Below are 22985 nucleotides of genomic sequence, written 5' to 3'. Positions count from 1 at the left end.
AATTTCCAAATGATTGACTTCAAATTTGATCAGGGTTTGCAGATTGGGTCACTGAAGTCTATTGCTTTTGAGGACAAAAGGTCAAGGTCACCTAAAATCCTCAATTTGTTTGTATTTTTTTTTTTTGCTGTTTTCATAATGTTTAGCATCCGGAAGAAGAAGTCCGAATACAAAGCGGACACGGATCGACTTTGCATTTTCAGATGCTTTCTCGTTATGATTGTGATTAATGTGGCCCCACTTACAACATCAGGATCATGGGTCTGAATGCACGTTATAAGGGTGGCGCTACACGTTTGAATCTAGTACCTGGGGTAGGGGGGCAGCTTGCAGTGCAGAGAACGGAGATGGAAGTCCAGGAGTGAGGTCTTACTGAGAAAGATTTAGGGAATGGGAGATTGGGAAGAAGAAGAAGAAGAAGAAGAAGAAGAAGAAGAAGAAGAAGAAGAAGAAGAAGAAGAAGAAGAAGAAGAAGAAGAAGAAGAAGAAGAAGAAGAAGAAGCAGAAGAAGAAGAAGAAGAAGAAGAAGAAGAAGAAGAAGAAGAAGAAGAAGAAGAAGAAGAAGAAGAAGAAGAACAAGAAGAAGAAAAAGAAGAAGAAGAAAAAGAAAAAGAATAAGAAGAAGAAGAAGAAGAAGAAGAAGAAGCAGAAGAAGAAGAAGAAGAAGAAGAAGAAGAAGAAGAAGAAGAAGAAGAAGAAGAAGAAGAAGAAGAAGAAGAAGAAGAAGAAGAAGAAGAAGAAGAAGAAGAAGAAGAAGAAGAAGAAGAAGAAGAAGAAGAAGAAGAAGAAGAAGAAGAAGAAGAAGAAGAAGAAGAAGAAGAAGAAGAAGAAGAAGAAGAAGAAGAAGAAGAAGAAGAAGAAGAAGAAGAAGAAGAAGAAGAAGAAGAAGAAGAAGAAGAAGAAGAAGAAGAAGAAGAAGAAGAAGAAGAAGAAGAAGAAGAAGAAGAAGAAGAAGAAGAAGAAGAAGAAGAAGAAGGAGTAGAAGAAGAAGAAGAAGAAGAAGAAGAAGAAGAAGAAGAAGAAGAAGAAGAAGAAGAAGAAGAAGAAAAAGATTGGAGAAAACACAAGGGGAGGTTGAAGGGTTTTCAGGGGGGGATTAAAAACAGTGAGAGGATTGATTGGGAGGAACAAAAAAGGAGAAGAGTGATTATAGAGAGAAAACATCAGAAATAAGAATGAGCATAATCACATAAATAAGAAAAATATAGAAGAAATGGATAAACAAGGAAGTTGGATAGATAATATCACGGAAATAAAAAAAGTCAAAATCCCACAACTTCTTTAATGGACCCAATTACGACTACTCAGTGGACGCATCCGAGATGGAGTTCACAATGCCGCGTCATGAGTCTTTGTCCATCATCAGTGTCTGCATGTCCGCTACGCCATGCTGGAGATCCCTTTCTACGCAGTCGATGTAGTTCAGTGGCCTTCTTCCTCTGGTTGGGCAAGGCAATCCCAAAGCAAGGTTGGGAAAGGACCCAATTACTCTCACCTTCTTGTGGGATCAGCCAGGGAACGCTTTTGTCCCATGTCTTTCACGAGCCGGTTAGTCAGGCCCGACATACTGGAGTTGGTTTGGACACCAATTAGTAATTTGCTCAGAGTCCACTCTTTACGGAAGACACCGTGGGATCTTTAACGTCGACCAACTAATGCCGGTAGACGGGGCACCCAGTTTAACATCTATATGAGGGACAGTACTTTGTTGAAGTACCAATCCAGAAATTTATTGTTTCAGGGACGGCCATAGGTGCTAACGTACGTAAGATGGAATGAACATTTCATTAATAAATGTATGGCATAAGTGCTTGGTTTCTGTGTCAAATGATGAGTTATGTGTTGAAGGGTGTGCGAGCAGAAATCCAAAGTCCTCCCGCCATGATGTATGTGTCTAAGTCCCTAAGCCCCTACCATTCCTGCACCTTCAACCTCGAAATCGTTTTCCCATTTATGATCTGTCCAACAAAGACAAGCAGCGACTGTGCGCATACACACAGGGAACCCACCGCCTCACCAAGGAGGGGAGAAGAGGGAACAAGGGCATGACACCTTAGCAACCGTACGAGAGGTAGGCCGATCAGTGCACCTGGCTGAGCATGGTCACGATGGATTATAAAAGTGGGAAGAGATATGTGGCAGTTGGAAAGGTGGTAGTTAGTGAGACAGCCATGCGAAAGAGTTGTGAAGAGTTCTTGAAGGACGCGTCACGTGTTGGTGTGGTACATGTTGTCGGTGAGCAGGGAGTGATAAGGTGCGGTGGAGGGAACACGACAGATAAGAAAGGTCCCCAAAAGTGCACTAATCCCCGTGGAGTGCTCGTAACTGATCACAAACCGCTCACTTTCTTGTTTTCAGAGAACAAGGGAATCAACAACAATGCGTCATCACGCGTTCAGCGGTGGGCCTTGACGCTGTCTGGTTACAATTGTACCATTCGTTACAGGACTGGCACTGGGAATTGTGCTGATGCATTGAGTCGACTGTCGGTACCTATCACTGATTGTAACAGTACCCCTCGACCTGCTGACCTTGTATTAACTGTGAATGTGTTTGAGAGTGACGATTCTCCAGTCGCTGCTGCTCAAGTGAGATTGTGGTCGAACAGAGATCCTGTGTCGTCTTGTAGTTAATCATTGTGTTATGACCGGCGGTTGGTCCCGTATACCAGACTCAGACGAGTACAAACCATATTTACATCTTGGAGATGAGTTATCTGTCCACTCAGAATACTTACTTTGGTGTCGACGTGTCATCATGCCAAATCATGGAAGAGAGAACTTGGTTTCTGAACTCCGTAGTACCCACCCTGGTATTGTGACAATGAAAGTTATCGCAAGGTCTCATGTTTGGTGGTCTGGTATTGATTCAGAACTTGAATCTTGTGTTCGTTGTTGTGATACGTGTACGCAGCTCAGAAAATCACCAGCGGAAACACCGCTGAGTCTTTGGTCCTGGCCTTCCAAACCTTGGTCCAGGATCCATGTTGACTTTGCAGGTCCGTTCTTCGGGAAAATGTTCCTTGTTGTCATTGATGCATTTTCCAAGTGGAGTGAGTGCTCTAACATGTCGACCAGCACTTCTGCCGCCACCATTGAGAATTCACGAGTCATGTTCGCAGCTCATGGTCTACCTGATGTGTTGGTTAGCGACAATGGGGTTCGTGTTTTACATGTCAGGAATTTCAGGACTTCATGAGGTTGAATGGTATCAAACATGTCCGTTCTGCTCCGTTTAAACCTGCTTCTAATGGTCATGTAGAACCTGCTGTACAGATCATCAAGCAAGGGTTAAGGTGTGTTACTCAAGGTTCACTTCAAACGCGTTTGTGACGCGCGTTGCTAAGTTACAGATCCAGAACACACACCGTAACTGCAGTGCCTCCAACCGAACTGCTTCTAGAGAGAGAACTCAAAACCAGACTTTCTCTTGTTCATCCTGACATCGGTGAAACTGTTGATGACAGGTGTTGTTATTCGCAAGGAAGGAACTCGTGTTTTTTGTGTCGAGCTGAAAAATGGGGGCGAACAGTTATGAAACGTGTGGATCAGATCAAGCTGCGTTATATTGAGTTGGTGGATGATGCGAGACCTGTGATTCATCCAGTTATTGTTCCGTTGTCCGAGAATGCAACTGTTGTTTCCGATCCTGCATCTGAAGTTGTCAGTAATGCGTCTCCACCCGAAGTTTCTGTACCTGTACCCGCTGCCAGTCCGGTGCGTTTGTCCACGTCACCTAAATCTGTGCCTGTAACAACTCCTTTGTGTAGGTCCTCCCGTGTATCTAAACACCCAGACCGGTTGGATTCATTCAGTGGTCCATTCAGTGTTCAAGCTCTTCCACAACCCAAGACCATTTACAAAAACGGAAATACCATAATAATAATAATAATAATAATAACGAGAAGGGCATTCAGTCGAGCGCATACCTCCACCATGCAATGCCTGATCCACGAGAACATATGGGGCCCAATACATTTTTGAAATGTCATGCTATACAGTACTATATCGTTTTTGGCCCGATCTCTCAATGGTGAAGAATCACTTAAAAAATAAATAATTCTCGTAGCCGGATCTGGATTCGGATCTTCACCAAAAATCTAATCAGTTCGTCATCGTCTTTCATCTAAACCTGCCCACAAATTTCATCCGAATCCGTCCGCAACTTTTTGATATATCCTGCACACAGACAGACAAACAGACAGAGAGGGGTGAAAACATAACCTCCTTCCCCTTCCATAGCAGAGGTAGTAATAACAACAACACCTGGAGGTTCATTTGAGAGGAGGTTGGAACCAGAAATCATTTCACGACCTTTGTGTAGTGTCAGTTGTGGCACAGATAGGAAGTGACTCCGATCTTGAAGGTCACGACTTCTCACCCGCCAATTCCATGCCTGCCAGAGGTCATGATGTGCAGAGCATGTCGGGGAACATGGATCACAAAAGGTTGGTGGTTATGACTGCAATCAGAACATGTCCACATGAATGAGTAGAGAGACAGCAATGAGAAACACAGACAATGTGGATATCACATGAATGTATCATCAAAGAGCTAGATGTGCCTCCAATCATATGATCTTAACGGATAAGTTCTTTCTCACATCATTTCCATGGGTAATGTAGTGAACAAAAAAACAGGTAGTGAACAAAAAAATGGAAACACCAACGTAAAGTTACTCAATCGGGCGTTGGGCCACCACGTGCGGCCAGCTCGGCCTGTATGTGCCGTGGCGTAGAGTCCACCATCGTCTGGAATTCTGCAGGAGGGAGGCGTCACCATTCTCCCATGGGAAAGTCAATCAATTCACCCCTGTTTGACGGAGGTGGAAAACGCTGTCTCAGGCGTGGTTCCAGAATATCCCATAAATGCTCGGTTGAGTTCAGATCTGGTGACTGAGAAGTCCATGACGTATGGATAACGACAATGTCATGCTCATCAAACAATTGGGCGACCACACGTGTTCTGTGGACGAGGGCACTGGGGATTCTCCTGTTGCAGCCACGATAATAGGCACCCAGGCCTGTGCAGCAATTTTATACATGACCCGAAGCATGCCGGGATGTTATTTGCTTCATTAACACATGGGCCACACCTGTGTGGAAGCGTTTCTTGGTGTCCCTCATTTACCCAGGTGTTTCCATTTTTTTTTGGTCACTACCTGTATTCAACTGAAGGATCAATAAAGTAGTAAAACGACAAACTAAGTGTAGCACAGCACTTTTATTCCCTCTTTTTGCTCACATCCAAACAAACTTGTGTTTCTGCTTTCTCGGGAGAGAGTGCGATCATTTGATGAAATGAGCCAAGCCGGTACGGCAGCATTTAGATTAAAAATGGGGGCAATACCCCTGGGTGCTCACCTGGTAATGGCTGGATAAGAAGACCAGGGAAGCACTGGTAGGCGTGGATGACCCACAAAGTATGTAATGGAGAAGAAAGTTGGGCTCACACCTGAGATATTTTTTTAATGCCATGAACAAACTTTGGTACATACCGGGTGATGAAGGTTGGGGTCAAGTTTTGTCGCAATCACATGCGTAGTTTCAGAGAAGAAGTTGCAAGTGTTTGTGGACGGACGGTCGACACGCCATGCCATAAGCTCCACGGAATTACGTTCCAGGTGAGCTAAAAAAAAAATTGATCACATGACTGTGCCTTGACTTCTATTTTGTAGCTCTGAACTGCACTGTGTCCATCATTCACCAGAACCTGAAGCAAGCAACTTCACTTGTCATAGAGTCCAGGTGAAGGTTTAATACAGTCCCACAGTAAGGTTGGAACCTGGAAGCCGAGGTCATCACAATGAACCTACAGAGCTCGCTCACTCCCTCACCTCTTTCCTGTGACATTGGAGGGCACCGAAGCGTCGGCTGTCGGTGACTTGAAGCAGGGTCATGCATGCATCAGCAAAAAACAACGAATGGGGCTTGTATTGCCGAACCAATACAACATAGTCGCGATGCTTGAAATGCGGCCACATAAATCCAAATGGTAGTTATTGCCGCCACAACTTCTCAATAAACCCACTGCTGATCCGTGTTTTCGGAAGAGGCGAGAGATGCGTTACGATGACCCTCACAACAAACCACCAGGGTAATAGCAGGCAAAGAAGACCACAGGTTAAAAAAAAGGGTTTGTTTACTAAGCAGCCAAAGAGAAAACTATGATCACCGATGTTATACTGTACCTGTAATTATAACACCCTACAAAACGATCAAATTCTTCCCAACACCACCAAGATGGTCACGTCAAAATCCACATTTCAGAAAGACGAGCGACATTGAAATGTTTTCCCATTTCACCTTTATCATCCCTCCACTCCATCCTTCCACCACCAATCAACACACCCTCCCTTATCCTTGCTCACCCACCCCCCCCCCATCCCACCAAACCTTGAGCTTTGGGTTGGAATCTTTTGGGCCGGAAGTGGAGGGTATGCTTGTGGGAGGTCTGGAGGTCACATGGATGTTCCAAGTGGCGCTGGATTGACATCTTTCTGCAATGTAGCATCTCCACGCCATCTGCACAGGGTGTATAGAGATGAGGATCAGGAATTAAAACAAGAACGAGAATTGCCTTGCGACTCAGGTCCCCTCTACCGATGTGATATTTTCGAAGTCCAAAAAGCCCAAAACTCTGTTAAAAAAAAAAAAATTGACGAAACCCCCTGAAACTCGAACTTGTTATGTAACTTATCATATGTAACAAGCGGGGTGCTCAGTACCTGTATGTAAGAAGCAGCGGCGGGAATCTGACGGTTGAAATGTTTCTGCCGTTGCTTCTGTTGAACCTTCAGAGCAAAACCTGATCCAAGAATTCCCTGGGTGGTGTATGATGGAGAGAGTGGGAAGACAACACAATCGTTTGTCCATTTGATGATAGCGGTTGATTGTAATTTTGGCTCAAAATGCTTCCTTCTTAGTCTCTGGTTTTTATGACTGCCAACTCAGACCCCATTTCCCCCCTATTATCCAACCCCGTGGCCTGGTCCACCCTTGCCCCGGGCTCTCTTGTTCATTCCCTTACAGCAGGAAGAGCGAAGAAGGAGATTGCAAAGACACTGAAGCAGGAAGCGACAATCTTCCCAATCCATGTCTGTGGGACTTTGTCTCCATAACCGATGGTCGTGACGGTGACCTGCACAGGGTCATCAGATTGTACAGATGAGTCAAACAACAGGATCATCAATCAGCCAAAGCCACATTATCAACGGTACAGGTAACCGAGTTCGTGCGGACGTGCACATTTTGTTATTGACAGGCATCCGACATTGTACTCTCAAACTGATCAAACTGCCTTCCTCCACAAACTGTCCACTCAACACGTTACAACAATCACGACACCTCTGCTGTTTCCTCCTGTCTCCCCCTCCCCTCCCCCAGAAACCAAAAATCTCTTCCATGATCATTGCTGTCTGCTAATCTACCATCGTATACTGTACTGCGCTCAGTTATTCTACCTTATGGTTACCATTCCCCAAGGATCACCCAATAAAAAAACCAAACCTGGTGGCAGATCTCGTATGAGAGGCAACAGGCAGGAAGATGTCTCTTATAATAACTGGAACGGCACTCAGGACAGCACATACCTGAACAGTTTAAATTTTGTATCCCAGTGATAGGCCGGATCTGGGTCCGGACCTGAACCAAAATCAAATCGGCTTGTTCTCGTCACCGACCCAACTCATCCACCAAGTTTTGTCAATACTGTCCAAAACTTTTGAGATATCATGCTATATATCATTTTTAGCCCAATCTCTCAATTACTAAGAATCACTTCTAAAAATAAAAAAGAATTCCCAGATCCAGATCTTCATGAAAAAGCAAATCAGTTCATCCTTGTCACACACCCAACCTGTCAAACAAGTCTTTTATTTATATGCAATGTTGAGGCTCATATAAGAGCTAACACACATAATATATAACAAGGGTAGCAGGAGACAAGAGGAGCAGGAGAGGGAAGTACAAAACAGTGGGGAACATGGGGAATACAAATGGACATTACAGGGACTTTCAGGAAGGAAGGCAGGAAATATGAAGGAGGTGGGTTTGGAGTGTATGAACGGGGGTAGAAAAGATCATGGTTTTGGATGGGGGAAGATAAGAGGTGGTGGTGAACAGCTGTTTTGAAGACCTGGAGGGAAGAGTGGGATTGAGGAGAGTGTGGGAGTTTGTTCCAAAAGTGGGAAAAAGGAGGAATGAAAGAGTGAAGGTGAGCAGTGATTCTTGATTTTGGTAGTTTTATCAGAAGGGGGTTGCTGGTGGACCTTAAGCACCCTGAGGAAATATGGGGGGTGGGAGGGACATATCTCAGACAGAACGAGGGGTGGCGATGCCGGATAGGAGACGGTAGAAGACAGAAAGACCACTGACCTGCCTGTGGTGAGAGAGTGAGAGGCCCAAAGACTCAGCCTCATCACGGGAGATACCAATGATCCGAAATGCCTTGGTTTCCACAGTTTGGAGCCGAGAAAGGTGAGAGGCGGGAGCACCAGCCCAGAGGGGAGAGCAGTACTCCATCAGGCTGCGGATGAAAGCTTTGTACGTGGTCAGGAGCTCAGGTTTCATCCGAATCCAGAGAAAACCCTTTGAGATATGATGCTATATATTGTTTTTGGCCCTATCTCTAAATGGTGAAGAATTACTTGAAAAAAATCGAGTACCTGAATCCATTTCCGGATCTTCAGCAAATCGAATCAATTCATCCTTTTCACACACCCTACCTGTCCACCAGGTTTTGTGCGAATCCGTCCAAAACTCTGAGCTATCATACTCAGAGACAAACAGACAAACATCTGGGATGAAAACATATCTCCGTCTACCTTCGGTGGCTGACATAACAATGATGATTGTCATAAAAAAAATACAGGGAAGAGAGTCGACGAGAAGCTATCACAAACTACATGGACCAAGCAGTCAATGGACGTACATAGGAATGAGGGGGCATGCAAACTTATGCACTGCACAATAAATAAATAAATATACCCCGTAATGGCGCCGACAATACCAGATTCACATGATGAAGAACAATGGGGAAAGCGAGGTCTTCGGCAGCACAGTGATTGGCAAGATGCAGGTCGTCGGAGAACAGTCAAAGCGCTGCACGGGATAGGTAATATGGCTAGAGCAATGCGGTGGAAGACCAGGAGAAGATGATGCGGTGGAAGACCAAGAGAAAAAACAAGATGACGGCCAAGCAGAGGTAAAGTGAGAGATACCTACTGCTAAAACATCCAATTCCGACCCTCAGCACAAAGCACGATCACTTCCCACCTAAACTCTGGGACCGCCTCCACAAGCGGGTCCCGTGATTGACCGCCCACTGCTGTGGATGTGCCTATCTTCCGGGCCGACCCGTCTCGTGGACGGGCCCAATAAAAAAAAAGTCTTCCGGTCTTATTCTGGGCTCTACAGCCTATTTCAGCGCCACGGCTCACACACATTGGCCAAACAGTTTGTGATGGTGCCACCAAACAGCGAAGTGCTTCCATGTGCTGTGAAACATTGAATTCCTTACCTGGCCTCGCCTTACAGAAGGTCACACATTACACAACCTTACTCTACCATTAAGTTAACACCCACTGCCTCCTCAGTGCACGTTTAACAAGAAAACATACTCTAACATTTTTCCTGTTTACAAGAGTAAATATACGCTGCACAGTTCACATGGTCCATCTTATGGTCTTACTCGATTCTAACTATGGATCCCCCCCCCCTTCCACATAACAGCACATTGTATGCTGGTACTTGTGTACTGTGTGAATGTATTGTGTGCTGATACCTGTGTACTGGTGCCACTCACCATTCCCCACCATAAAGCATCAGCATAACTTTCAAAATCTGTGTGACCATGGGCATCTACTTCATCCTTTTCAGCCAGATAGACAAAATAGGAGGAGAAGATAAGGCCTAGGAAGCCTATGTATAATGTCGAAATGAGCTCCTGTTGGAGGGTAGGGAAGGGGTGGGAGCAGGGGGTGTGTGACATGGGAAAAGAACAAAACAAAAGAGATTATTTAATACACTAACAATTGCATAACTAGGAGTGCGCTTTATAACTGTGAGCGGTTATGCCGGGCCCTGCGCTTAACCTATCGATTTAAGGGTTAGGGTTAGGGTTAGGGTTAGGGTTAGGGTTAGTTTGATATGTCATCAAACCGCTTTAAGTATGTCATCGACTAGGCATGGGGATAAAAGTTTGATAAATAAACGTCATTGGTCATGTGGTGTAGCAGCCACATTGCTTTCATGGAAGATATTAAAAAAAAAATTCTCTCTGAAACCGCTTAACCTATCAATGCGATACTTAACAAAGAGGATCCTCTTAACAAAGAGGATGATAGCGATAACATCATCGGTCACATGGTTTTGCTACCATATTATATTGAAGGAAAATCTTTAACGCTGGTCGTCTCTGAAATGGCTGAATGAAAATAAATGAAATTTGAGGGCATCAATTCCCCAAGTGGAACATAACGATGACATCATCAGTCACGTGGTCGGGCAGAAAAAAAAATACCATGTGACTGATGACATTTTTATTAACAAACTTTAATCCACATGCCTAGTCGATTACATAAATATAGTCTTGCGTCGATCGGTTGGGTAGTTTTGGGAGAATGTGTTTTTTTAAAGGTTTCAGCTAAAATCCAATATGGCTGCCAGACCATGTGACCTATGACATTTAAATTATCAAACTCTATTCCCCAAAGATAGTCAATCGATGTGTATGAAGTTTTGTATTGATCTCTTAAGTGTTTCTGCAGAATAAGATGTCAGCCACAGACTCATCTTCCGACACTGCTCTTAACCTACCACCTTCTCTTTATGCACATAACAAACACCACCGGTTGTGCTGGATGGTAACCTGCTCTCCCACTACTTACTGCCTTACAATCCTAGATCCTCCACAGCTGTCACTTCCTCACGACCAACAAATCCAGTTCCGTTCCATGCCATCCACTCCTGTAAGTAATTTTGTAGCTGTCTTGCTTTTGAAAGAATGAACCAGCTATGGCTATCCCATTCCTCACCACCAGCTCCACCAACTCTTAACCCCCTCTATTCCTCGTTCCCCACCAAAATTGACCATCACATTCCTCTTCACCTAGCTCCGCTACTGCCACAATGCACAGCATCACCTCCAGCTCAACCATTCCCATCATCCTCTCCAGAGCGACCCTGAACTCCTGCTTTTCCACCTCAGTCCTTCACACTTGTGGCTCATACACCAAACCATTTGCCTCTGTACCACCACCCATGCCATAACTATCCCTCCCTCCCATCTTTCCACTCTGACCATTTGCTTGCTGATTTTTTTTCTGATATTATTCCCATGCCATTACGCCTTCCATCCCCACAGATGTGCAACAGCTTGGATCCTCCCAACAACCTCCTCGCACTGTCCCCTTTCTATCTTGTCTCCTGCACACACACACACACACACACACACACACACACACACACACACACACACACACACACACACACACACACACACACACACACACACACACACACACACACAATACTTCCAATCTCCTTTTCTGCATCATCTCCACCACCTCGACTCCTCTCCCCTCCATTGATCTCACATTTAAACTACTGATCCAGACCTCGCTTCTGAAACACTGCCCGCCTGGCAGAGCGAGTACTATCTTGATTAGTTTGGGATGTTCAGGTCTGGAATAATAACAACAACAATAATAATAATAAAAATAATGATTAAAAAAATAATCAGTAGAAAATCAAGAGGGTACCAGCCAGGATGGCTTGGTTCTCTAATGATATAATTCAGATATTTACACAATAGTAAACAGAATAATAAGACATGCCAAAAGACAAAAGTACATTTTTCACTTTTCTGACTCCAACAAGATGCTTTCTATTGCAGGATTGCATGCTTGGAAGAGGGTTGAATGGTTTGAAGTCAGTGTGACCATATGCGTGTTGGGGGTGCCGCAAGTCGGGGCAGTCGTCAGTCGGGGTGGCCGAAAGTGAAACAACTGTAATTTCAATCTGCCAGGTTTATCTGATTATTTTGTCAGCAGATGTTTCTCTGGAAGTCTGTGTTGAAGTGTTTCCTGTCCGTTTATGTGTATTTGTGTAAAGTTTCTCACCGTTTGCTTCATCTCACCTGCCTGTGTATGAAGACAACCGAGCTCAGTAGACGCCACGTTCCTCCATGTCTGTCAACATGCAGAACCCTCAAGATCTGCAGAAATCTGATTCCTCTGCACAGCAAAAAAAAAAAAAAAAAAAAACATTTTCATGTTGAAAAATGGATGACTACGACACAAGAGATGGTGGTGACAAGATTAACTATTTCATAATTACATTAACAGATTTCCCGAGTAAGTGTAAGCATCACATGGTTCCAAGATATCCTCATCCATTCCATGTCAACAAGGACAACATTTGAATTAAAACCTCTTTGTTGGGTTTTTTTGTATGCAAAGTTAAAGCTCATGGAAGAGCAAGAACACAGAACAGATCAGGATGCGACACAACAAAATAAACATGAGAAAGAGAGAGGGGGGTGGAGAGGAAACACCAACAGCATGACAGAAGGACAAATATAAATGGAGACAGACAATCAAGGGGTGGACAAGATGGATACAGAAGCAAACTACCAGGAATAAAAAAAAAACTGGAAATTAGTGTGAGTGGCAGCAGGTGGTTTAATGGAGGTGGAAAAGATCATGGTTTTGTATGGAGGATGATTTCAGATGGTGGTGAACATCTGTCTTGAAGACCTGGAGGGAAGAGTGAGATTGAACAGAGTTTGGAAGGTGGTTCCACAGGTGTGAAAAAAAGAGGAACAAATGAGTGGAGGTGATGAGTGGTTCTGGATATCGGCAGTTTCACTAGGAGGGGGTTGATGGTGGACCGCGTGTGTCCTGCAGAAACCTTGGGGGGGGGGGGAGGTTGAGCACGGAGAGAGCAGAGAGTGCAAGTCCAGAAATGAGGTGGAAGAAGACAGAGAGACCACCGACCTGTCTGTGATGGTGGAGTGTGTGTCACATTGTTGGTTTGTTCAACCAGACGTTCTCCTGTGTAGTTTGTGGACATCGTGGTTACGTGTAACAGAGCCATCCAGAAACACTTTACAATATGACCAGGTTCTCCTCAATGCTGTGTAACCGAGTTCTCTGGATTACGACTTGGTGGACTAAATAAGGTGTACTGATGGGGTGGACAACTTGTTTTTCTCCCTCCATTCTAATGACGAGCAGAAGCTCATGGTAAAAATACCACGATTTTAAAAAAGGGAAGCCTTTCATTGTTGCGCCAGTTGAAAGAGCTCAAAAATGGGAGGTTGTGTGTTTATAAAGAGGAAATAAATTTTTATTATATTTTATTTTAGAGGGTGATCGAGGTGGTGGTGATCGAGGGCTAAAGTCCACGCAGGTTTTAATTGTTTATCCGATTGAAAAAAAAACAATAGTTGAAGGGCCCAACTGGCACTTCAAGTACTATTCTTCTCAAACAGCTCGTATAGCCATGTTCTGTGATGGTTGAATTATTTTATTCGTTTCAAATTGAATTATTTTATGTGCACATATACCTTTACAATTTCATTCTACAATTATAGCTTCAGTTTCCCATCCACTTCTGGGCGATGACACATTCCGCCAGGGGGCACTATTTCGGCTAAAAACATACAAACATAATGTTACGTTTGAGGGGGGGTTAGATATTAACAGAGAACAGATAGGAATGCATAGTGTAGCATGGTCCGTGTGCGAGTAGATAGTCATCTAGATGTACAAGTCAGGAAATGTCAGCTAAAAATTGTCATATTTGCATGTACACCATGAAGGGGGTGGTGGGGGTAATAATTTGTTAGGGACTATGGTTCAGGAAATTGTGTGTATAACCTCTATGTCAACCTCTACCGGGGGGGGGGGGCGCCGGGATACTTGGCACAAACCTGGCAGGGGTAGAGTGTTGCCCAGGTAGAGGAGAGGGACAAGCCTAATCGGCAATTGGGAGTCTGAGGTACGGATGACGAGAGGAATTAGACAGTTGGTGAGAGCGTTTGTCTGAGGAGAAGGCGGCGAAGTCTGAGAACGCCGCTGGGAGTTTTTGGTGTGTGCAACACTGAAGAGAAAGAGTTTTAAGGAGGTCATCCTGCCTGCCTGTGCCTCTCTTCACCTTGTACCCTGTTTTGTCGACATGCCTGAGCGCTTTGTCTCCTTGTCATCCTCGTTATCTTCTGCTCACCTCATCGTCCTGCTCCTCGTCCCTCCTCATCACCTGCTCATTCCCGCTGCCCCAGAGCTGAGTCCCCTGGTTTTGTCCCTTTCCCATCTGTGACTTCGTCCGGAATGTGGCACCTTGTTGCTTTCGATTTCTTTCACCTCATTGTGCATAATTATTTGTTTTTGATTTGGTATTTTCACTTTCTTCCCGATCCCAACCCGCCGTCATCTCCTCCGTCACAATTGTTTTTTTTTTTTTTTTTTTTTTTGTTTCTCTGGAATTACATCATCCTTGGTTGTTTTGATTTTTGTGGTTTGTGAAATAAACCCGTTGGGTATAAAAGCTTTAAGGTTTCTCATGTCTTTCCTCACGACCCGCAAATATGCTGTCCGCCATTCATTTTGACTGCTCGGGACATCTCAGGACTGTAATCTCCCGCCGTGACGAGCTCGACGTTAGTAGAGCTGTTGATGCTAAAATACATAACCACGACCCACAAACATACTCAGTGCACACACACACACACACACACACACACACACACACACACACACACACACACACACACACACACACACACACACACACACTGCATTATATTACATTCTAAAGGGTCTATTAAGGTCTATAGATCTACAGAGTCAGAGTATAAAGGCTCTAAGGGTTTCGAATGGTCTAATGGGTCTAAAGGTTCAAGGGGTCTCAACAGTCTGAAGGTCTTAAGGAGTCTAAAGCATCTTAACTGTCATAAGGGGTCTAAAGTGTCTTGAGGGGTCTAAAGGGTGTAAAGGTTGAAAATATTGAATGGGGTCCAATGATTGTATGGGGTATATGGGGTATATGGGGTCTATGGGGATCATAATGAAATGGAAGACCAAGAAGGAACCCAAAGAAGTAAATAGCAAAGGAGTCATCAGGAGGAACCTGGATAGGATTTGGGTTTCAGCCGCTACTCCACAACCCTCAAACCCATCCAGGCGCTAAGGGATCTAAAGGCTCTAAAGGGTATGTTCCAATAGTGGTGAGGGTCTTATGGGGTTGAAAGGGTCAAGTCAGGTATGGGAGAAAATGCCGGAGCAGCGCATTGCCACGTCCACTTTCCGCCGGTACTCCAGAGTAATCCATCCGGCAATCCCCCAGGCAGATGTCCAGCCCATCACAAGCTCCTTGAGATGCTGATCAACCTGCTGCAACCACGAGGCACGTGGTCCGCCCGTTGGCCTCCCCCACCCATGAGGCTCCCACACTGAGAGAATCTGGTGAGCAGGATCAGCATCAGGAAAATGAGCCACATGTCCATACAGCTGCAGCTGACACTCACGGACTATGAAAGCAACAAATCTTCTTTCAGTCCCTCTCAGCAACCGCTCGTTGGACACAAAGTCCGACCAGCGATAGCCAAGGATTCTCCGGAGACCTGGTACCAAAGGAATGGTCTCAGTCTCAGATCCTTGGTCAGAGTACAAGTCTCACATACGTAGAGCAAGACTGGAACCACCAAAGACCTGAAGACTCGGACTTTCGTCCTCCTGCACAGATACCGGCAGCGCCACACCCCATTATCCAGTGAATCCATGACTCCACAAGCCCGATCCAAATGTCGATTGACCTCTGACTCACAGCCAGCAGAGACATGAATATCACTGCCAAGGTTAGTGAATCTCTCCGTGACCTCAAAATCCTCACCACAAACGGGCGCAGACAAGATAGCAGCATCCAAGATGTCATTGAAAGCCTAGATCTTAGTTTTGACCCAGGAAACCCGTAATCCCATCGGCTCCGAGTCTTCATTCAGCACCTCGAGGGCCCCCAAAAGGATATCAAGAGTCTCCCCAAAGATAACTGCATCATCTGCGAAATCAAGGTCAGAGATCTTGACATTCCCAAACGATGCACCGCAGCTTGATCTCTCCGACATCCTCCCCAGAATCCAGTCCATACAAGTGCTGAAAAGTGTGGGGGCCAGTACACACCCCTGACAAACTCCAGTAACAACTGGAAATAAGTCAGAGATGGTACCACCACATCTCACTGCACTCTCAGTACCAGAGTAGAGTTCAGACATCAGATCGATCCATTTTGGTGGCACCCCACGAAGGCCAACAATCCTCCAGAGGGCATCCCGATTCACTGAATCACACGCTTTACCGAACTGTCGTCTACGTTTGGTGATGACCTGAAGAGCAAGGATACGGTCAATCGTTGACCTCTTTGGTGTAAAGCCTGACTGCTCTGGACGCTGGTGCTCAAGCAGATGGTGGTGAACCCTATCAAGAATTATCCGAGCAAAGACCTTGCCCGACACTGAGAGCTGCGTCACCCCTCGGTAGTTGTTGCAGTCTTGGCGATCACCCTTCCCTTTCCAGAGAGGGACAACAAGGCCCCTCTTCCAGTCAGTTGGGATGATGCCTGTGTTCCAGGCAGAGCACAAAACTGCATGCAACGACACGAGTGCAGCATTTCCACCAGCCTTGAGAAGTTCGGCATGGATGCCACAGATCCCTGGAGCTTTACCCCCTTTCAATTGGTTCACCGCAGCCCGTGTTTCCACAAGCGAAGGTGGACCACAGTTGATTGGAGGGTCAGCAACAGGGATAGTTACAACTCTGACATCCAACTCGACAGCTGGGGGATCAGCCTGGTACAACCGCTCAAAGTAACCAGCCCAGCGGGCCTCCAATTCAGACTCCTCTGTCAAAAGGGTCTATAAGGTCTAAAATGTCTAAAGTGTCCTAAAGGATCTAAAGGACACTAAAATGTCCATATGAAGGGTTTAAAAGGTACGTTCCAGTAGTACATTATTTATTGAGTGGAGTTTCGGCTACATACATACATACATACATACATACATACATACATACATACATACATACATAAGATGTAGACCCAGCATTTAACCAAGTTTCGATTGTTTTGCTGTTATTTAAACAGTCTAACAATAACGATGTGTACTGACTGCAATAGCACATTTAAAATACCCTCATTTTGAAGGTTGTCTTTCTGGTAGAGGTCGGCCCAAATTACCTGATGGCAGAGGTAGCAAACACCTGCCCGTTGGAGCCAACACAGAGAACGATGATTGATGCTACCACCACAATAAGGTCTGAAACACAAGACAAAAGGGCAATTGTACAAGCCAATGTCACAAGGGATTTTACAGCTTTCAACTATAACCTGACATTATCAAAAGACTCAAATTTAAAATAATACAAAAGCATGACAAACCAGAATTACTGTACATGCAAAAAGGAAAGAAAGGAGAATGACCGAATGGAAAATAATCATTCTAAGACGTCATTTATTCGTTCGTGTGGGGCAGTTGCATCACCTCTGGGAGCATGGCTGTGCTCCGAGATGTGCCCTCTTTCGGTTCAGGCAATAATTTGCTATTTTGGCCCCAAAGTGCAGGTGATAACTCATCTACTCCTCGCGAAGGACACCGTGGGTCCACCAACTAATGCTAGGAGTCGGGACGCCCGGCTTAATGCGCCATCTGGTGGAGGGCACACCGATTAATCTCTCTGCCAATGAAGCACCGATGCGACAGTTTACGGTTGGGTCTCGGGAATCGAACCAGGCTTCACAGCACAAGACAATGGCGTGTATACTACCCGGGTCTGAGCAACCCTAACAACCCCCAAAAAGGTCAGTTACATCTGAAGCATTGTCCAAACACTTGGGGAGGTTATTAAAATCGGAGAAGTATCAACTAAATAAAACAATTCACAAAGATACCCTTTTCCTTTCATAAATCACAGAGCACCACCCAGGTGGGTCATGTGAGATTGGCAAACCTCAAATCTATAACCAGGTATTGGTGAAACAGGTGTACACATGTTTAGCTTTGTCGATGATACGATGAAAGGAATTTCGCTTTAAATTATATGTTTGAATGTTGATGCGATGGAGTCAGAGATGTCAGTTGGATGGCTCATTCACTGTGAGGGGCGTATCATACCAATAATGGAGATTGGTTTCCGCGCAAAGCGAATGCGCCCAGAAAACCCAGAATACTTGGCACGACACCCGGCCGCCCACAGGCGAACGCAGTACTCGCATCCAAAGAACATGACTAGCACCGTCTCCTGCACAAGCACACACAACACCACACACACACACACACACACACACACACACACACACACACACACACACACACACACACACACACACACACACACACACACACACACCAGGTACAAATAGGACCACCTTCCGGTCACAGTTACTGTGGGGTCCGAGGGTACATGTAGACCCAATTGGCCTGGCCCCGTCTTGTACATCACTCACTCATTAGGCAACTCATGGCACGTACAATCTGAGATGAATAGGACTGCCATGTAGAATTAATAACATTCCAATAAAAATAGGACCACTGGACCTTCAGCTTATCTGGGCCATGGCCTAATGTTGTAACCCAAATTTGGCAGTATTTTGACTGGTGGGTCTGGAGAAGATTTTTGAAGGAATTTACTTAAGTGAAATTTCCTAAAATTGACTAAGTCGGTCATTTTGGCACACTTCCGGTCACGTGATCGGCATGACCTCCGCAATTTAGCATCCCTACCCCAACCTAATGTTGTAACCCAAATTCGGTAGCATTCTGACTGGTGGGTTTCGAGAAAAATTTTTTAAAGGAATTTACGTGTTTTCCAAAAATTGACGAAGTAGGCCATTTAGACACACTTCGGGTCATGTGATCGGCATGACCTCCACAATTTAACATCCATACCCCAACCTAATGTTGTAACCCAAATTCTGTAGCATTCTGACTGGTGGGTCTCGAGAAGACTTTTGAAGGAATTTCCTTTCGTGAATTTTCCAAATATTGACCAAGTCGGCCATTTTAGCACACTTCCGGTCACGTGATCGGCATGACCTCCACAATTTAACATCCATACCGCAGCCTAATGTTGTAACCCAAATTCGGTACCATTCTGACTTGTGGGTCTCGAGAAGACTTTTGAAGGAATTTCCTTTCGTGAATTTTCCAAAAATTGACTAAGTCGGCCATTTTAACACACTTCCGGTCACATGATCAGCATGACCTCCACAATTTAACATTCCTCCCCCAGCCTAATGTTGTAACCCAAATTCGGTAGCATTCTGACTGGTGGATCTTGATAAGATTTTTGAAGGAATCTCCTTTCATGAATTTTCCAAAAATTGACTAAGTCGGCCATTTTGGCACACTTCCAGTCACGTGATCCGTGTGACCTCCACAATTTAACATCCCTACCCTGGCCTAATGTTATCACCGAAATTCGGTAGCATTCTGACTGATAGGTCTGGAGAAAAAAAATTTTGAAGGCATTTCCATGTTTTTCAAAAATTGACGAAGTAGGCCATTTTGACACAATTCCGGTCACGTGATCGGCGTGACCTCCGCAATTTAACATCCCTACCCCAGCCTAATGTTGTAACCCAAATTCTGTAGCATTCTGACTGGTGGGTTTCGAGAAGATTTTTGAAGGAATTTCCTTTCGTGAATTTTCCAAATATTGACCAAGTCGGCCATTTTGGCAAACTTCCGGTCACGTGATCAGTGTGACCTCCGCAATTTAACATCCCTACCCCGGCCTAATGTTGTCACCCAAATTCGGTAGCATTCTGACTGGTGATTTCGAGAAGATTTTTGAAGGAATTTCCTTTCGTGAATTTTCCAAATATTGACTAAGTCGGCCATTTTGGCACACTTCCGGTCACGTGATCAGCATGACCTCCGCAATTTAACATCCCTACCCCAGCCTAATGTTGTAACTCAAATTTGGTAGCATTGATTGATGGGTCCAGAGAAGATTTTTCCAAAGTGTTATGACCGGAGCGAGCTTTGCAATCCCCGTCACCAGTCAGGAGCGGAACGTTGCTGCCAAATTCCAGCCGGATCGGCCCAGCGGTTTTGCCAGAGAAGCCGAAATAGGAGACGGAAGGATGGACAGATGCTCGATGACAATACCTCATGTGGAATTCAAATTCCAGATAAGGTATTAAATAACAATGGAAAGAGCAATCAGAGATTGCAGACCCTCGGCAGGATTTGTTTTGTGTGGAAAATAAATGGAAGGATTTACTAAGTGAAAGGTCTAAATGGTCTAGTTGTACAGTATAGATATTTTGTTTTGTTGTTTTTTCTATGTTGAAGGTTCCAGTCACCGACTATGTCATCCTCATCAAGGCCGGGTCTTCAATAAAAGAACTGAATTGATAGAAAAGTGAAGAAAGAGAGAATAGTCAAAGAGTTTTTGAGGAAGTAAAAATAAAAAAAATCTGCCTTTTGAAAAAGGGAAGGTCAGAAGTGTTTGGAAGGAGATGAGAAGGTAAAGAGTTCCAGGGTTTGGCGGTGAAGGGGAAGAGGCAGACATCATCAGGACCCAGTGTTGAGTTGCCAATGGCAACACAATGATCATGCGATGCATCATCTTGTCGGGTATTCCGTGGCCTCACAAATGGTGGAGGTAGACAAGCAGCAAGTTCTCAGGAGCACAAACCGAAGTAATACATCGATAGAAAAGAAAAAGAGAGCCAACTTTGTGGAGTAATTCGAGCGGGTCGAGTTCTGAGGTCAGATTGGGAGAGTCGACAAGTCGATTAGTTTGGATTCAACAAAGGATTCCCCAAAAAGTCTCTCGGAGAAGAATCCCAGATATTCGTGATTCAAGTGAGGATATCACCGGTAGATCTTCCCTCATGAAAGCCGTATTGATCGTCCGAGAGAAGATTGTGAGAGTCAAGATGCTGAAGGAATTGAGAAGCCATTCAAAGACTTTGGAAACAGTAGAAATCAGAGAAGGTAAAAGGTCAAATGGTCTGAAGGAGTAATGGTCGAAAGGTATGAAGGTCTGAAAAGGTATAAAGAGTCAAAATGGTCGAAGGATCTTAAAAGGTCGAACTTGTCTAAAGGGTGTAATTTAAGATCTAAATGTACAGAACTGTCCAAAGGGGTCTAAAGGATCTTACGAAGTCTAAAAATGGTCTAAAGGTCAAAGGGGTCAAGGGTGTTAAAAAGTCTGAAAGGTGTGAAGGTCTAAAGCTCTAAAAAGGGTCTAAAGGAGTCAAAGGGGCCAAAGGGGTCTTGGGATTCTTAAGGGTCTAACAGCATCTACAGGGTCTTATGTAATAAATAAAGCTAATCAAGTTCTGTGTGGACAAATAGACAAACAAACAAACGAGAAGGGCACTCGGTAGAGCGCACACCTCCGCTACTCAATGCCTGATCCATGAGAACATAACTGGCACAATACATTTTTGAGTGAAATATCATGCGATACAATCCTAGATCGTTTGTGACTCGATCTCTCAATGGTGAAGAATCACTTTTGAAATTATATTAATCTCGTTTCCAGATCCGGATCCGGATCTTCACCAAAATCCAATCAATTCGTCCTGGCCACACACCCAACATGTCCACCAAGTTTCCTCCGAATCCGTCCAAAACTTCTTGAGATATCCTACACACAAACAAACAAACTGACAAACAAACAAACAGACAGAGAGGGGTGAAAACATAACCTCCTTCACCTTCGGTGGCAGAGGTAACAAACAGACGCAAAGGCAATACCCTCTCCTCCGGCGAGGGGAATTATAAAAAGGAATACAGTACACAATAATAATAAATAGTACATAATACCAAATATTAATAAAAATAACACCAATAAACAACTTGCAGGGCATCATGGAAAATGTGACAAAGTCCTCAACTCCCACACATCCCAAGTTCTGAAGAACCCACACCAATCTCAACTCTTCAACCCCCCCTCTACCCCCCCCCCCCCGAACCATATCTTCAAATGACCTCCCCAGTCCAAGTCTTCAAACCCCCTCACCACCCAATGTCCTCAAATCGTCCACGACACAAGTCCTCAACCCCACCCCCTCCCCAAACAGTCTGTTCCCCTCTGCCCCACCTCACACCCCAACTCTATATCTTCCCCCCTCCCCTCTCTTTCTTCTTCATGTCTGCAACAGCCACTCTCAACCCCATGTCCTCCCCTTCCCCTTTCTGCTTCAAGTCTTCAACTCCACACCTCCTACACCCCATTCCAACACCTCAACCTCCCACTCCCGACTCTCTACCCCCCCCCCGCCACCTCCAAGCCCCAACCCCCAACTCTCTGCACTCCCCACTCAACTCTCGGCCCTCCCTCCCTCTTTCTTCCCGTTCTTAACAGCGTTCCACAAGGACACACAAGGAAACCTGTTGCAGGAAAAGACCATTTGGCCCATCATTTCATTTCATTATTTTTATTGTCTCCATGAAACATGGAAAATTTTCATTCACTGGTAATTCAAATCAAAAAGAGTGCATTACATCCTTCTCACAATGGTATTAAACATGCGAAGAGTGGCATGAAGATTGAGGCGTGACATGGTGTGCCGATCCAAGCATGGCATGACGTGGTGTGCCGATCCAAGCATGGCATGACGTGGTGTGGTGTGCCAATCCAAGCATGGCATGGCGTTGCGTGGTGTGGCATGGTGTGGCGTGGTGTGCTGATCCAAGCGTGGCATGGCATGACGTGGTGTGGCGTGTTGTGCTGATCCAAGCATGGTGATGTGTGCCAATCCAAGCATGGCGTGGTTGGCATGGTGTGCTGATCCAAGCATGGCATGGAGTGGCATGCCAATCCCAGCATGGCATGGTGTGGCGTGGTGTGCTGATCCAAGCATGGCGAGGTGTGCCAATCCCATCATGGCGTGGTGTGGCATGGCGTGGCATGGTGTGGCGTGGTGTGCCGATCCAAGCGTGGAGTGGCATGCCAATTGTAGCATGGCGTGCTGT

At 45.1% G+C, this 22985-nt stretch overlaps 1 protein-coding gene across 5 annotated transcripts in view; it reads right to left on the bottom strand.

Annotated features, from left to right (window-relative positions):
* KCNQ1 (potassium voltage-gated channel subfamily Q member 1) overlaps positions 1-22985 on the bottom strand; it is a 51651-nt gene that overhangs the window by 13346 nt on the left and 15320 nt on the right. For 4 of the 5 annotated variants that reach the window (XM_085860716.1, XM_085860719.1, XM_085860717.1 and 1 more), the window contains 9 exons: positions 18165-18291; positions 17231-17309; positions 12138-12234; positions 9804-9944; positions 7029-7139; positions 6727-6822; positions 6395-6523; positions 4266-4395; positions 310-372 (listed from right to left, as the gene is read on the bottom strand). In XM_085860716.1, coding sequence (XP_085716842.1) covers positions 310-372; positions 4266-4395; positions 6395-6523; positions 6727-6822; positions 7029-7139; positions 9804-9944; positions 12138-12234; positions 17231-17309; positions 18165-18291 — 973 coding nt within the window. The remainder of the gene's footprint in view (positions 1-309; positions 373-4265; positions 4396-6394; positions 6524-6726; positions 6823-7028; positions 7140-9803; positions 9945-12137; positions 12235-17230; positions 17310-18164; positions 18292-22985) is intronic. The other variant, XM_085860718.1, reaches the window with a different exon arrangement.

This window comes from Eptatretus burgeri, chromosome 17 (assembly GCF_056783735.1).
Source record: "Eptatretus burgeri isolate ZD-2024b chromosome 17, Ebu_testis_v1, whole genome shotgun sequence".
Classification (NCBI taxonomy): Eukaryota; Metazoa; Chordata; class Myxini; order Myxiniformes; family Myxinidae; genus Eptatretus; species Eptatretus burgeri.
Note: the sequence above shows the minus strand (reverse complement) of the source record. Positions and strands in the feature narration are given on the sequence as shown.